Source organism: Stegodyphus dumicola, chromosome 12, assembly GCF_044657685.1.
Source record: "Stegodyphus dumicola isolate Sdum_Otavi_A_Nest chromosome 12, ASM4465768v1".
NCBI lineage: Eukaryota > Metazoa > Arthropoda > Arachnida > Araneae > Eresidae > Stegodyphus > Stegodyphus dumicola.
In genome coordinates, this window is record NC_140779.1 from 113,555,092 (window position 1) to 113,569,835 (window position 14,744).

Here is a 14,744-nt window from a genome sequence, read left to right on the forward strand (position 1 = left end):
CACTTTCTTTCACGGGTTTCCCCTATTTTAGGGATTTGGCTGAGTGCCAAATTCGTTTTTCTGGAATATCTCGGGAACGGAGAGGAGTTGGACTTCGAAACGCATATCACCGTATTCGAAAAAAATCAACAAATCCATCGATACCGGTCCCATCTTCGTACGACAATAATCAGCGGAATTATTAATTAAAAACGGCGAAAACGTTACTTCATTTTTCGGAGTGGCAACTGTCTCGGAATTAGATGAGATAAAAATATTTTCTGCAAAGCGCCGGGGGGGGGGGGGGACAATTGCTTCCGCTCCAGATTTGTGATGGCGAAAGGTCACGTGTCAATATCTTTTTTCTTAAATAACTATGGAACGGCGCTGAGTTGGAATTCGAGACAGGTATCTTCGGATTCTAAAAAATTCTACGAATCCAATACCATTCTCATCTTCGTAGGACGTTAATCAGCTGAGATATTAATTAAAAACTGTGAAAACGCTAATTTTCGGGCTCATTTTTCCGATTGCAACAGTTTCTTGAATCGCCGCAGATACAAATCAAGGTTATATTCTAAAGTTGAATAAAGCACGCGATTGCATGTTACCTAACTGTATTTTAAAAATATTTCGTTAATGTAGGCATTTTAAATAAACAGCTGCTTTTCACAATTTTTTTTTAATTTCAGGTTAGGATGATTGTTACATTAATTCTTTTATTGATATTGAATAAAAGTTATTATATTACATTAAATTTAAACGATGACGTTCTTGAAGTTGTACACCTTTAATCAGCTGGGATATTAATTAAAAAATCTGAAAAAGCTATTTTTTAAAAATATGTTGTTATTTTTTTAATAATAAATTTCATTTTTTGGAATAATTTATTTTTTTATGTTATTAGATACGTGCACTTAATTTAGATATTATCTTTTAATGCAAATGATATTTTAAATAAGTTCGCACCAATAAAAATTAAATTCACACTTTTTTTTTTTTTTTTTTTTTTAGATTAAAGATTTTTCTTTGCTCCTTTGAGATGGTATACGGTAACGTTCGAATCCCGGTGAGCAGGCAGGCTACACTCATGTTTTTTGTGATTTTACGCATATCTGTTGTGTATGCAGTGTCTTCTGGATGCATAAATGAATAAAGCTGAACTCTGGTAGTTCGGTCCTAATTTCGAATCCCGGCGAACGGGCTGGGTCCATGGGTGTTTGCGTGATTTTACGCATGTGCCTCGTGTACGCAGCATCTTCTGGATGCATAAGTGAATAAAGCGGCCGAAATTCGCTCAAAACCTCTGATTACTGGTAGTTCGGTCCAACTTTCGAATCCAAGCGACCGTGTTGGCTCAATGTGTGTTTTCGGGATTTTTCGCATGTGTAACGTGTATGCGGTATCTTCTGCATGCATACTTGAATAAAGCGGGAGCAGCCCGCGCAAAACTACAGAACACTGGTAGTTCGGTCCAACTTTCGAATTCCGGGGTACTGTACATAAAATTTGGTCGCATACGTGAATACAGCGCGCGGATACCGGGTAAAACCGCTGAACGCTGGTAGTTCGATCCAACTTTCGGTGTCGGCGAACGAGCTGGCTCCCCGGGTGTTTTCTTGCTTTAACTCATGTGTATCGTTTATGCAGTACCCTCTCCATGCTTATGTGTATAAAGCGGGCGCAGCCCGCTCCACAAAATCGCTGAACACTGGTATTTCGGTCCTACTTTCGAATTCCGGGGTACTGTATATAAAATTTGGATGCATACGTGAATACAGCGCGCGGATACCGGGTAAAACCGCTGAACACTGGTAGTTCGCTCAAACTTTCGAATCTCGGCGAGCGGGCTGGCTGCATGGGTGTTTTCGTGATTGTTCGCATGTGTATCGTTTATAAAGTATCTCATGGATGCATACGTGAATAAAGCGGGCACAGAATACTGGTAATGCGGTTCTGGTAATGCGGTAATTTCGAATCCCGACGAGCTGGCTGGCTCCATGGGTGTTTTCGTGATTTTACGCATGTGTATAGTGTATGGAGTATCTTCTGGGTGTATATGTGAATAAAGCGGGCAGAGCCCGCGCAAAGCCACATAACACTGGTAATTTGGTCCAACTTTCGAATACCGGCGAACAGGCAGGCTCCATGTTTGTTTTCGTGATTTTACGCATGTGTATCGTTTATGCACCATCTTCAGCATGCATACGTGAATAAAGCGGGCACAGCACGCGCAAAATCGCTGAAAAATTGTATTTCGGTCCAACTTTCGAATCGGCAGCGGGCTGGCTGGAGGGGTGTTTTCGTGATTTTACGCATGTGTACGGTGTACGCAGTATCTTTTGCATGCACACGTGAACACTGTTTTGGGCGGGCTCCCGCCCAAAAGCGCTGAACACTGGTATTTCGGTCCAAATTTCGAATACCCGCGAAAGGGCTGGAAGCATGGGTGTTTTCGTGATTTTCCGCATATGTATAGTGTATGCGGTAACTTCTGGATGCATAGGTGAAAAAAGCGGGGGAAGCCCGCGAAATGCCGCTAAAAAATGGTAGTTCGGTTCAACTTTTCAATACCGGCCAAATTTAACATAGGATATCTTTTAAAAAAGAACAATGATAAGCGGGCTTCAGCCCGCTCAGCTGGCGGGCTTGCCCGCTAGTATATTATTATGCCTTATAATAAGGCGAGGCCTATATTCTATAGATTGCGATATGGATGACCATGTGTTCCTATTGAGGTTGTTGCAAAAGTGGATAATACCATTACTGCTGGTCTATTGCATACTGCAGGAAGTGCTGCCAGCAGTCTTTTGGATGTACCAAAAACAAAATCCTCAGGCTTCTGCACTCTGCTCTGAAGATGTTTTCTTACAAATTCAAGTGCAACTGATGTTGCAACCTGGACACGAGCAACAGCGTGCTCACTTTCGAATTTTTTCTTCATCAGATATGCTGAAGATAGCTGAGGATACAGATGGATGAGGTGCCTTACATAAACACCAAGAACTCGTTCACTGTCTGAGAAAAATCCTCATGATGTGGCATTAGCACCTTTACACGACAGTAACTGTGTGGCGAGGTATCACAAATACATTCAATCTCGGTCCATACTTCTTCAGACGGGTCACTTCGACGGTATCAGAAAGTGTTTCAAACGAGCAACAAGTGCTCGGTATATAATGATGTTGCAGAATTACATAATTCTAGAAGCAAAACGCAAGATGGTGCTTCTCCACACATTGCCACATGTGTTCAGCATGTACTGCAACAGCATTTGGGACACAGTCATCTACCGTAATTTTACTGTTTTGTGGTCCCTGTGAATTCTCAACCTCACTCTGATACATTTCTGGTTCTGGGGTTATCTGAAATCTACATCAAATCCATGAGATTTAGCAGAATTGAAAGATACCATAAAATGTGAAGTTATACAGATTCCTTCTGCGATGCTCACTGTTGTCAACAATTTCCAACATAGAATACATTATTTGCAAAAGGGAGCACATTGAAAATTATAATTCCAGTAAATGTTTTTCTTCCTTTCCTCTCTTATGTTGTCAAAGGTCTTTTATAATGCTCTTTTTTGCAAATGTTTAATGCCAGCAATTTTCGCTACACATGTATTGTTCCAATGCCATTTATGGTTTTTCAATGCAGTGATCTATTTGCGTAGGAAAAAAGTGGATGTTGCCATTCAAAAATTACAAAATTTTTACCCAAAAATTACAAAATTTTTACCCTGTAACCATAATGGTGAGAGTTTTGTTGTTTCAAATCATCAGAATGTGAAGAACATAGCTTAAATTAGCAATATCTAAAATTTAATTTTGATTGGTTGTATGGACAGGTTATTAGGGTTATATTTATGATCATCCTGTATTCAGTTCAGCATTCTAGCATAAAATCAGAACAAAAACAATAAACATATCTTTTATATTTGCCACAAATATCTCTAAAACTGCTTTTCTACAAATTGGTGATACAAAAAGACAAGAAAGTGGAAGAGTTTAGCTTAGCATCTGATTTAAAAAAAAAAGAAAAATTGATAATTTTTATTTAGCTTTTAAGTGATAACTGAATATATCCTAAATAAAAGATTTTTTTGTGGGTCAGTCTAGAGCATACAGTCATATAAAAAATACTTGTGGCTTGCTGCATTTCTCATTCTGAGTTACACACTGAGTACAGAAGAAACATTTCTAATAACAGCTGATAACATACACATACTGCCCAAAAAGATTTTCATAAGTTTGGAGCTAAGTGGAATTTTCCCTGATTTATATCACATATATTGAATAATAACATAACTAACAGTATTCAGTATCATACTTTTTTTTTAAGAAGGGTAACACTTAAATGTTAGAAAATTATGAGAAATATGCCGAACAAAATTCACTGCATCAGCATTTTTAAATATGATGAATGTGCAAGTAAACACAAAACGGAAGGACAGAAATTAATGAAATGTTTAAATAATAAATGGAATATATTTAAATGTAACACGGTTGACACTTACATGAGATGTCATATCCTTCTTTTTAAAAAAGAAAGATACAATGAGCAGTGACTACAACAAAAGTGTATTTTATGCATTAATTATATAGGGATTTTTTCACATGCCACAGTTTCTATAAACAGCATTGAAATAATAAAAAGAGAATTAAAAGAAAGTAACAAATTGAAACTTGGAAATACAAACCAAAATAAGCAGCAGAAATTTTAGGAGGAACATATACTTTAGACTCTCTTTTGCTTTCATTTGGAGTATCTTCTTCTTCCTAATGTGGGGAGGAAAAAAAGGACATTATTTTAGAAAATTTAAAGTGAGTTGTCTTGTGAACAAATTCTACAGTTTTAAATATCTAATCACAGGAATTTTTATAGTTATTACTAACTTATGGTACGCTCAAATTTAAACTCATATATTTAAATAGAATAAATAAATATATTGTAAATACAGAAACTACACTGAAAATATACTTAGTAGTATTAACAGCTAATTTATTTTCGAATAAGTACTTAGTTATTTTATTTGCAAGCATGGATATATCAATTCCTTCCAGCCTTTTAAAAATAAATATCCGATAGATTTCAATTTTCTCTGAGAATATTTTGAAATAGTTTTGGTTCCATTTTATTCATTTAATAAAACACAGCTTTATATTTTTCAGAAATGATTAATCAACTCCAAAGGGACTATTTTCAGTAACCCATATAAAATTTCAGATCAGACTTTTTTAAAATTATTTTATTATTATTAATATTTATTTTTTTAAGACATAGAAATTTTTGATACAATTATACAAAACTTTAAAAAGTCAGTCATTAGATAATTTTGTTTATTTTTTGAAAAAAGAAGATTTAAAAAAAGTGCATGGCATAAAACTAAACCTAAGCAATGGAATGATACATTTTATATAACTATGCAAAACACATCTCCCTTTTGCTAGTAATTTATACAACTTAAGGGGAACATCTCTTTTTAAGCACATGAAGTGCCAACAGAATTTAATGTATAGTGACAATTTATTAGCATGGTGAAATTATCATTATGGAGTCAGCATTACGGAAATGAGGAAATTGAAAAATTAAATTGTTGGCACTTCTTATTTCGGAATTGAAACCATCATTATGGAATTTTCAAATCAGATGACAAATAAATTTTTCACCCAAAAATTTTGACATTATAATAGGATAACTACAGCACAAATTTCCATCGATTAGTTTATTAGTTTACAAAATGATATAAAGGTTGTTATACATTATCTGCCAGTATCAATAGTTTCAATGATGAATGATCCTTTTTCTAAATTTAAAAATCTGCAATATAATGAAGAAAATATGTACATTTGCAATAAAATGCATCACACGTTCTCTTAAATTAATATCATATAAAGAGTGATATATAATAGTTGATGTCATACAGTAGTGTTGACTACATTAGCAAAATTTAACTAGCTTATAAACAGTGGACAGCTTCAAATGTATACAATTCACTTAGTGGTGAGTTAATTGTGTTACAGCTTTGGACCAACTAGATTCGTCCCCCTTTCAGATATTAAAGTAAATCCTTGAGTCTGAAGGTTTTTAATATAAATTTTAAACCAATTATGTATTAAACAATTTTGTCAATTTCACTATTCCATTTATAACTTCCCAATGAATGCCGACATTTATTCCAAGATAAAATTACTATTATAGCTATAGATGAAGAAAACAACTAAAAAAGACATACACTTTAAGCTTCTTTAAGCAAAAAGAGCTAACAGCACAATAATAATAAATATCAGTTTAGATTCAAAATAAATAAAACAGGAACCAATGCATTGTTATTAAGACTCAGTAAACAACTATTCTTCATTGCAGAAAATTTAGCCAAATGATTTGCATTCAGAAGTTTCAGATCTTCACTTTTTTAGTTTAAAGAGTAGAAACAGGGCTTAAAGGCCTTTTTCTTCTACTTGAAGAAAGATTTTCTGCCACATTTGCAATAAAAATTTAAAAAAAAGAAGATATATGCAGCTGGAACTACTCCTTAACCCTCTGAGTGGCATGCTTTTTCTTGGATATGCTCATGAAAACTTATTTAAACAGTCAGTATTAGCTACATTTATATAATTACTTCAGTCTCTATTTTGACAAATTCCATTCAATAAGATGATATTCACATCCTTAAAGAAAAACATTTTAAATTTTAAGCTATTTTATGCTTAAACTATTATATATTAAATGGAAATAAAAATTTCACGGCTAGATAAAAGTGTCAAGTTTATGTTTGGGTTTGGCAGTATTTTTCTACTGAATTCTTTCCACTGAAAATATTAGCATCAAAGATATGACTTACGATTGAGTATCTAATAAATGCTGCTCAACAATATTTGTGAATTTAAGAATAAAACAATGGCTAGCTTAACCCATTAATCGCCAAAACTACAAGGAATGATTCTTTTCTCATGAAAATAATAACAAATATTAAATTAAGCATTTATAACATATATTTACATTGAAAATAAAAAAAAAATGCTCTTACTTGTGGAAAAAAGTGAGTGTTGCGTTCGCGCAACGTCAGCGGAATAAGACTAGGGATGTTTAGTGAATAGGATTGTACTCGTGCGATGTTTCCTTTGAATGGATTAGGCCCACCAGCGGCCGAGCGGTAAAGTCGCTGAACACTGGTAGTTCGGTCCGAGGTTCGAATCCCGCGAACGGGCTGGCTGCATGGGCGTTTTCGTGGTTTTCCCCATGTGTAACGTGTATACGAGCCAGTTTCCCTTAGAAAGTCCTCCACGAAAGGCATCCCTCCCTTTAGGCAGATAGCCCTCGAGGCTTTGCCATAATCACACACACACACCTTTGAATGGATTACTTTTTAGCTGTATAATGTTTTATAAATCTACAAATCACTTTACTTGTAATTAATTTAATATTTAAATATGCATTATATTTCTTTTACAAATACAGATTATTTCAATTGAAAGATTCAAGCATGCAAGCTACATTACATACTTTGCATCTATAAACAGTCTGGCTATGGCACTCTTTACTACGAAGTCTTTTGTTACCATTGGACTTTACGATAAAATGTCTACCATCTCCCTGCAGTGGTTTTTGAATGCTGAATTTACTAGGTCTTCCTGTTGCTGATCTATTTCTGGTTAATTCTACACTCTCAATAGGAGTTTGCAAAGGGAATAATGCAATCTCGTGCCTGAAATCTAAAAAAGACTTTTTATTTCCAGGCCCACCAGCAGCCGAGCGGTAAAGTCATGGAACACTGGTAGTTCGGTCCGAGGTTCAAATCCCACGAATGGGCTGGCTGCATGGGTGTTTTCATGGTTTTCCCCATGTGTACGTTTAGATACGGTATTCACTTTATGTAATTTTTCAGTATTGTCAATTTGACTATTGTCAGCTAAATGCAAATTCTGCTTTACATTCCTGTACTGCAAACGTTATACCGATTCTCGTACAATAGAAACAGAAATGTCCTTATCAAGAGACCAATACATTTCTTCTTGAGGTAAAGAAGGATATACTGTAAGCAATAATATTCCAATAAATCTTCCCATATAGACTTCAGATGCAATAAATTTTGGGAGATTTTTTTGCTGAGCGCATATATTTGTCTTTTCAACGAGAAAAGAGTAAATGTCTAAAGCAAAAAGAAAATCGAAAATCTCTCCACTAGTTTTTACCTTGTATTTTGTCTTTTGTAGTTTCTCTTCTATATCTTTCTTTATTTTCTTCCTGAGATATAACTGACAGTTCCTTTTTTATCCATTTCAAGTTTTCAGTTTTCTGCTTTTTAAACTTTTTCATATTCTTTTTTCAGAAGGCTGAAACTTACTTCTTACATGAATTTCAACTTCCCCAGCAATTTCATTTGGTAAAATATCATTATTTAAAATGCTGTCATTTCCTTCTTGTTCATCCCTAGCTTCTGCAATTTCTGGGGGAACAACAACAATATCAGTTTCATTCTAGTCATTATTAACGTTATCATCATCTGTTTCTTCATCAAAAATCTTTGAAGAGCTTCTTCTAATGTAAGATACCTCGCTATAGGCATTTTTAAAGCAGCCAGAACATCGAAAGAAATGAGTGAAAAAGGAGATTACCCATTTCCTGCTGACGTTGGGTCAGCGCAACACATTTTTTTTCCTTCCTTCACAAATATAAACATCTGATTGATGTGATATTCTGATAAACGGTGACCCTGACTAAAAATAGATCCCTCATAAAGACGGCCATTCTTTCGTTAAATATTTTCGGCAAAAATACCCGGTCGAAAATTTTGCTTAAAGTATGGGATTAATTATTATAAATAAAATGATTGTTGAAGGCAAATATTTTTTTACAGAAATAATCTTCATAACATTCCCTACACAAAATCATCTGCTGGTATAAAATATCTTAGGTAGTTATATTTATATACGCATTTATTTTGACCATTGCATCAACGCAACACCAGCGGCTAATGGGTTAATAAAAGTATTCTCAACTTAAATTAGAACACTAGCGATATACTGAGGATTCAGCAGACAATGAAAACATTACCTTGTTTAATAATTTGGAGCAATTATTGATGTTCACAACTATTGAGGAAAAAATTAGAATAAAAAAGTTAGCACAGAATAAAGCATTAAAAATATAATAATAATAAAAAAAAAAGGATAAAATTAAAAAAAAAATAATAAAAAAATTTATAATCTTTCAGATTTTATATTATGCCCAAAGGGGCCTTTCCCCCCCATTTTGTGTATTTCCTTATTAAATATCATGTTCTTCGCTGTTAAACCACATAAAATTCAATTCAAGAGCAAAATCACAAAATATTTAAAAACAGCATATCTTTAGAATTTCCAATACATGGCCTTGCACGCTGGATATAAAATTTTTTTTTTCCGTACAGTGTTACCATTGCTAGCTTTGAAATCATTGAGCTTGTTAATAAAAAATTCATTAAAGTTTTACAAAATATGAAACAGACAATAAAACAAATTTGAAATTCAAAATTTGGGTATCCAGGTGCCCACGTTCTGGTGGAGGATTATGTATTCAAAATTTGATGGCTCCAGGTACTGTCGTTCTTTCACAACAGGAGAACCATAATTATATTCATGCAGATTGTTCATTATTTTATATCTTTAAATATAACACAGGGTGATAATATTTGTTGGCAACAATTTAAAGTGATTCGCTGTTTATAGTGAAATGCCACAAAATATGTCATTTTGAGACTAATAGCTCTTCTGGGCTACTACCCATTTGGGCTAATAATATATAAAATGTAAATAAAGTAGAGTCATTATTAAAAACAGGAAATCATGCATATGTGCATGTGCTAGAAGGTAACGAGCAGAATTAGCAGAAGTTAGTGATAAAAGCAGTCGCTCTTATGAGAAGTGTTGCTACTTGCATGGTTAAAGTAAAAAATATGATGTGTACTACCTTAAAATATTAAAAATAAATAAATAAACAGTGATCGCGGATAAAAATATATGGAAATTCCATTACAGCTTACTTGTACCTTCTGATAATGATGAATAAATGTATGGAAAGTTGCTTAATTCCACAGAAAAAATACAGTCAAAAGTCGTTAATTCGAACACCCATAATCTGGAATGATCTATAATCCGGATCTCAAAGCTACAAACTTTCTGCGCATGCGTCATGCGCATAGGTGTTTACGCATACGCGTAAGACCTTTACGGCTGCGAATATGCATCTGTGCATGCGCATAATACGTTTACGCATGCGCGTTTAATGTATAATGGATGGTATAAGCTAAGCTAAAATTATCTAATTCAGTTAATGTTGCAGATCGCATTGTTCCTTAATCTTCGAATTGGATCTGGCTTATTATTTTTTGCAGACTGTTAGATCAATTTTATAAAAGTAAGCCTGAACTTTTGATTATGTCAAATAGAATTTCCGATGCTGGAGCTGCCAAAGGATCTACAAAGCGAAAGTATGTTTCGATGTCCATCAAACAAAAAGTGGAATTGCTGCAAAAAATAGATAAAGGCATATCCTTTGTTTCTCTAACCATTCCGAAATCTGTTTATCAATTTCACGCTGCTCTGCGGTGCGCAATGAATTGGAAGTTGATCTGTCAGCACTATCCTTATCTTCAGAGCAGATGTTTTTATTTTATTTGGCTTATAATTCCTTACTAAATGTAGTATTTCATCTCGATGTACTCCATCTTTGATATGATTTAAATTAAATTCCTCATCATTATAATTCGCTTCCGATAGCGAAGAAAGTGACACAGATGTTATTGAAAACGAAAAAATTTCGATTGACAAATTAGTCGGTATTCTCGACACAGCAATTATAGGACTTGAACAGCGGAACTTTGTATCTAAACAAGAAATTATGTCTGTTTAATATAATTAAAGAGAAAGTATTATCACATGAAACGAAGCAACTTACATTGAAAGAAATGTTTAATAAAGTAAACAAATAAATATTAACTTTTTTTTGTAAATTTTGATACCCTTTAGATCATAATTTTTCTTTATTTCATAAATTATGGTTTCATATTTTTAATTTTATAATTTCTGCATGCCATCTTACCAGATTTAAACTGATGATCTATAATCCGGAGTCGTCGAAGAGAACCCGACGAGTCCGTATTAACGACTTTTGACTGTACTTTGATTTTTTATGGAATATTTTGTTGCTCTGATAAATAATTTACTATAATAAATGGAATGATAAATTTCAGATAAAATTTCCCATGTATTAATGATTGCATTTCCAAAACAATCCTCAGACATCAGAAAATTTATTTGATGAAAAAAGGAATTACGAAATTATATTTTCAGCACTTCCTCAAATTATAAAAATTTATTAAATTTACTTTGATCAACTACTTGTTTAATTCTGAATTTCAAATTATTTAAATTTTTTTTTAATTTAGAAAAAACTGTAAACCTGAAAGAACTGATTTAAGCTTCAAAGCTTGCATAGTTACATTGCTTTCAGAAATTTCAGTGTAGGAAAAAGATTTAATAATTTTCAAGAAGCAATTATTTTTACAGTTAAAGCACATTTAAGTTTATTTACCTGATCCTCTAAACTTTCAGGATTGGCTCTGAATCGAAGAGGATCTTTAGTATCTGAAATGTAAGGATATTAACTATAGCTTTTACAAGTAAAACACACATATATATGGAAGCGTAATTCAATTACCAGCTAATGTATGTCACACTTTTAAATAATTTTGATTGTTGTATACAAGTATTTTTCCATTTGGTAAACATGATTAGTAATTAAAAAATTTAATTTAGTATATACCAATATTTCCTGATGTTGCTGTAGCTAGCAATTTATTGATCTGATATTTCAGTTTCTCATCTATTGGCCTCATTTTCTCTAAAACCTGTAAATAAAATGTATTATATTATTTACAATAAGAACTAAAACATATTTCAGTACTAAATAAAATTAAATACATAAAATATTAATACTTTTTTCCCCATAATCAGGATTAGAATCAAACTGAAATTCAGGGAACTAACTAAGGATTAAGAGAGAATTACAGCAAAGTAAAACTCAAAATCAGACAAAAGCTTGTTGTGCTTGCCATATATTTTAATTAAAACTCTTGATTTCCAGAACCAAGAGTTACAGGTCCCTCTATGTAGCAGCATAAAATTTTTCAAAGAAGAAAGCAGCAATGACCTTATTTATATGAAAACCAAAGGGCACAGCAAGGAGAGCATATCTTTTCTCTCAATTTGTTTGACAACCAAACATTTTTAAAAATTCTTTCAGTTTTGCTCATTTGTCCACTTGAGCCATTTTGTTTTTTGGATCACCATTTCCCATTGCTGTTGAATTCTTTCATTTCTTTTCTTTTTAATTTTTTATCATTTTATCCCTGATATTTTCTTATACATTATTCTTTGGAACTTTCTAAGTGTGCTGTATCAGTGGCATAGTTTCATTTTGTACTGTACTGCGTTCTTCAGTTTTAATGTTTTCTTGCTGCCATCTTTTACCCATTTTCTGATTTCCCTTTTGAAATCATTATTAGATTATTTTATACTTTTAGCATTCCTTATTTTTTCATGTCCCCCACCCTTTTACTTTAATAAATCAAAAATATTTTTGGTGCATAAATTCTGAAGTCCATAAAATACTTAGACTATCTCCATTTTTTTGCTTAAATGCAAGCATCAAAATATCGTTCCTAAATTTATAAAATTAAAATGTAATCTTAAATCTGTTCACATTTGAAAATTATGCGCAAATTTAAAATGTCACTTTTTTCGCACATTACGAGAAACATGGGTAAACGTTTGTCTAAAACTGAATATGAATTATTTCTTCTTCATTTGAAAACTAGCAATTCTACTTGAAATTTTCCCCCTTTTGATCATAAACCTTGGTCTAGAACCAAAAACCACTTGTTTAATGCCATAAAAATAGGTCCTTGCTTCTAAATTTCAAAACCTCACATGCCAATCATCAAGCCCCACCCATTCTATTAATCTTCTCACTGTAAATAATAATCCCATTATTAATATTTCTAATCTTAATCTTTAGAGGATCAGATGAAAGTACTGGAATATAAAGTACTCTTCTGTTATCGGAACCATATTCAGGAATGTATGTATGTATGTGTGCAGGGCCTGCTTTTTTTTTTTTTTTTAAATGCAAAAGAATGTGCACTTATTGAGGAAGAAAAATAAATGTACCCTGAATGCTACACAGGGCAGGAACCATGGGCATTTGCACCCCCAAACTTTCTTCTTCAGCCCATCCATCAATTGTTACATAGTACAGTGTCACATAATGAATTTTGAGTTTCAAAAGCCATGGGAATTCACCCTGTGAGTAAATTTAATCTAGGTAATACTGTACTTACACCGGCTTGTGCACTCACTAAACTAACGCTCAATAAATTAATGATCATATTACTTGATCCCTAAACATCCTTCAACTTCTGATCTTACGAAAGTTAAAACAGCTAGTAAATTTTCTAATATATTCTCAACTTAGTTTTGAAAAATCACGTATCCCCTCTACTGCTAACTGCGATGGGTTTTATGCTCACCTGTTTACTATTTAAGTTCACAAAACTGAAATTCCTTTTCAGTCTACAGTTTCTAACATAGGAACAGCATCATATCCATTAGCCAAATATTAAGCTAACAATTTTTTCTTTGTAAAAAATTCTTTTAAAATTGTTGAAAAACTCCAAGATATCCCCCCAGAGTTCAATTATGGTTTCTTTGATGTTAAATCACAGTTTACTAATAGTTCTGTTGAGGAAGCACTAAAATGTCCTGTAACCAGACTGAGAATTCCATTTTACACACACTGAAATTGAGGAGTTAGTTTGTCTCATTAAAGTTTATGTCACACCTCTTCATTTTCAAAAATAAATATTATTGCCAAATTGAAGGCTTAGCTATGGGTAATCCCCACAAACCTGTACTCACTGATATTTACATGCACTATTTTGAGGTCAAATTATTTGATGAACTTTCTTTTTGCTTCTAGATTCACTACAGAGATGACACTTTTGTGCTTTTTAATGGTAACAGAAAATATTTATTCCTAGATTTTATCTGTTATAAATTTGATTGATCCAGTTCACTTTTAAAACTGAATCTGACAATTCCCTTCCTTTTCTTATAATCCTAATAAGTCACAATGAATAGGTTTTAGCACTACTGTTTACCTTAAACCTTCATCTTTCTGTTTGTCTCCCCATGCTAAATCTTGTCCACAATTAAGTAAAAACTGGCTTCGTTTTACTCTTACATACATTTTGCTCTCAAAGTTTGCTCCTCAGAAACTTTGTTTCCTAATAAACACAATCATTTGAAATCAGTTGCCATTGATAGAGTACTTTTTGCCATGGCCATTCATAAAGCCTTAAAAAATTTTCATCTTGCCATCAATGCCTTTATACTGTTACAATTAATATTAATAACCTTGTTGTCATTATATTTCATCCTTCTATCAGCTATAAAATTGCATAGATTCCCAAGAAGTTAAATTTTCAAGTCATTTTCTCACCTACTTAATAAAAGCCATTTGTTGATTCTTAAAGATTCCATCTCTGAATTTAATTCTTTTACCATCTTTTTCCGAAAATAAGACACTATCTTACTTTCTTTTTTGGTCCAAAATACACGCTAGGGCTTATTTTCGGGGGAGGGCAAAAATAAAAGTATATTTATATATTTTTATTTAATATTTATTTTACACAGAATACAGAAATTTAAATTTATTCAATTACA

The 14,744-nt window shown here is 32.9% G+C and overlaps 1 protein-coding gene across 2 annotated transcripts in view; it reads right to left on the reverse strand.

Annotated features, from left to right (window-relative positions):
- LOC118189728 (neuroguidin-B-like) overlaps positions 1–14,744 on the reverse strand; it is a 177,968-nt gene that overhangs the window by 56,574 nt on the left and 106,650 nt on the right. For both annotated transcript variants that reach the window (XM_085806810.1, XM_085806811.1), the window contains exons 11-13: positions 11,785–11,869; positions 11,554–11,606; positions 4,679–4,757 (exon numbers count right to left, since the gene is read on the reverse strand). In XM_085806810.1, coding sequence (XP_085662936.1) covers positions 4,679–4,757; positions 11,554–11,606; positions 11,785–11,869 — 217 coding nt within the window. The remainder of the gene's footprint in view (positions 1–4,678; positions 4,758–11,553; positions 11,607–11,784; positions 11,870–14,744) is intronic.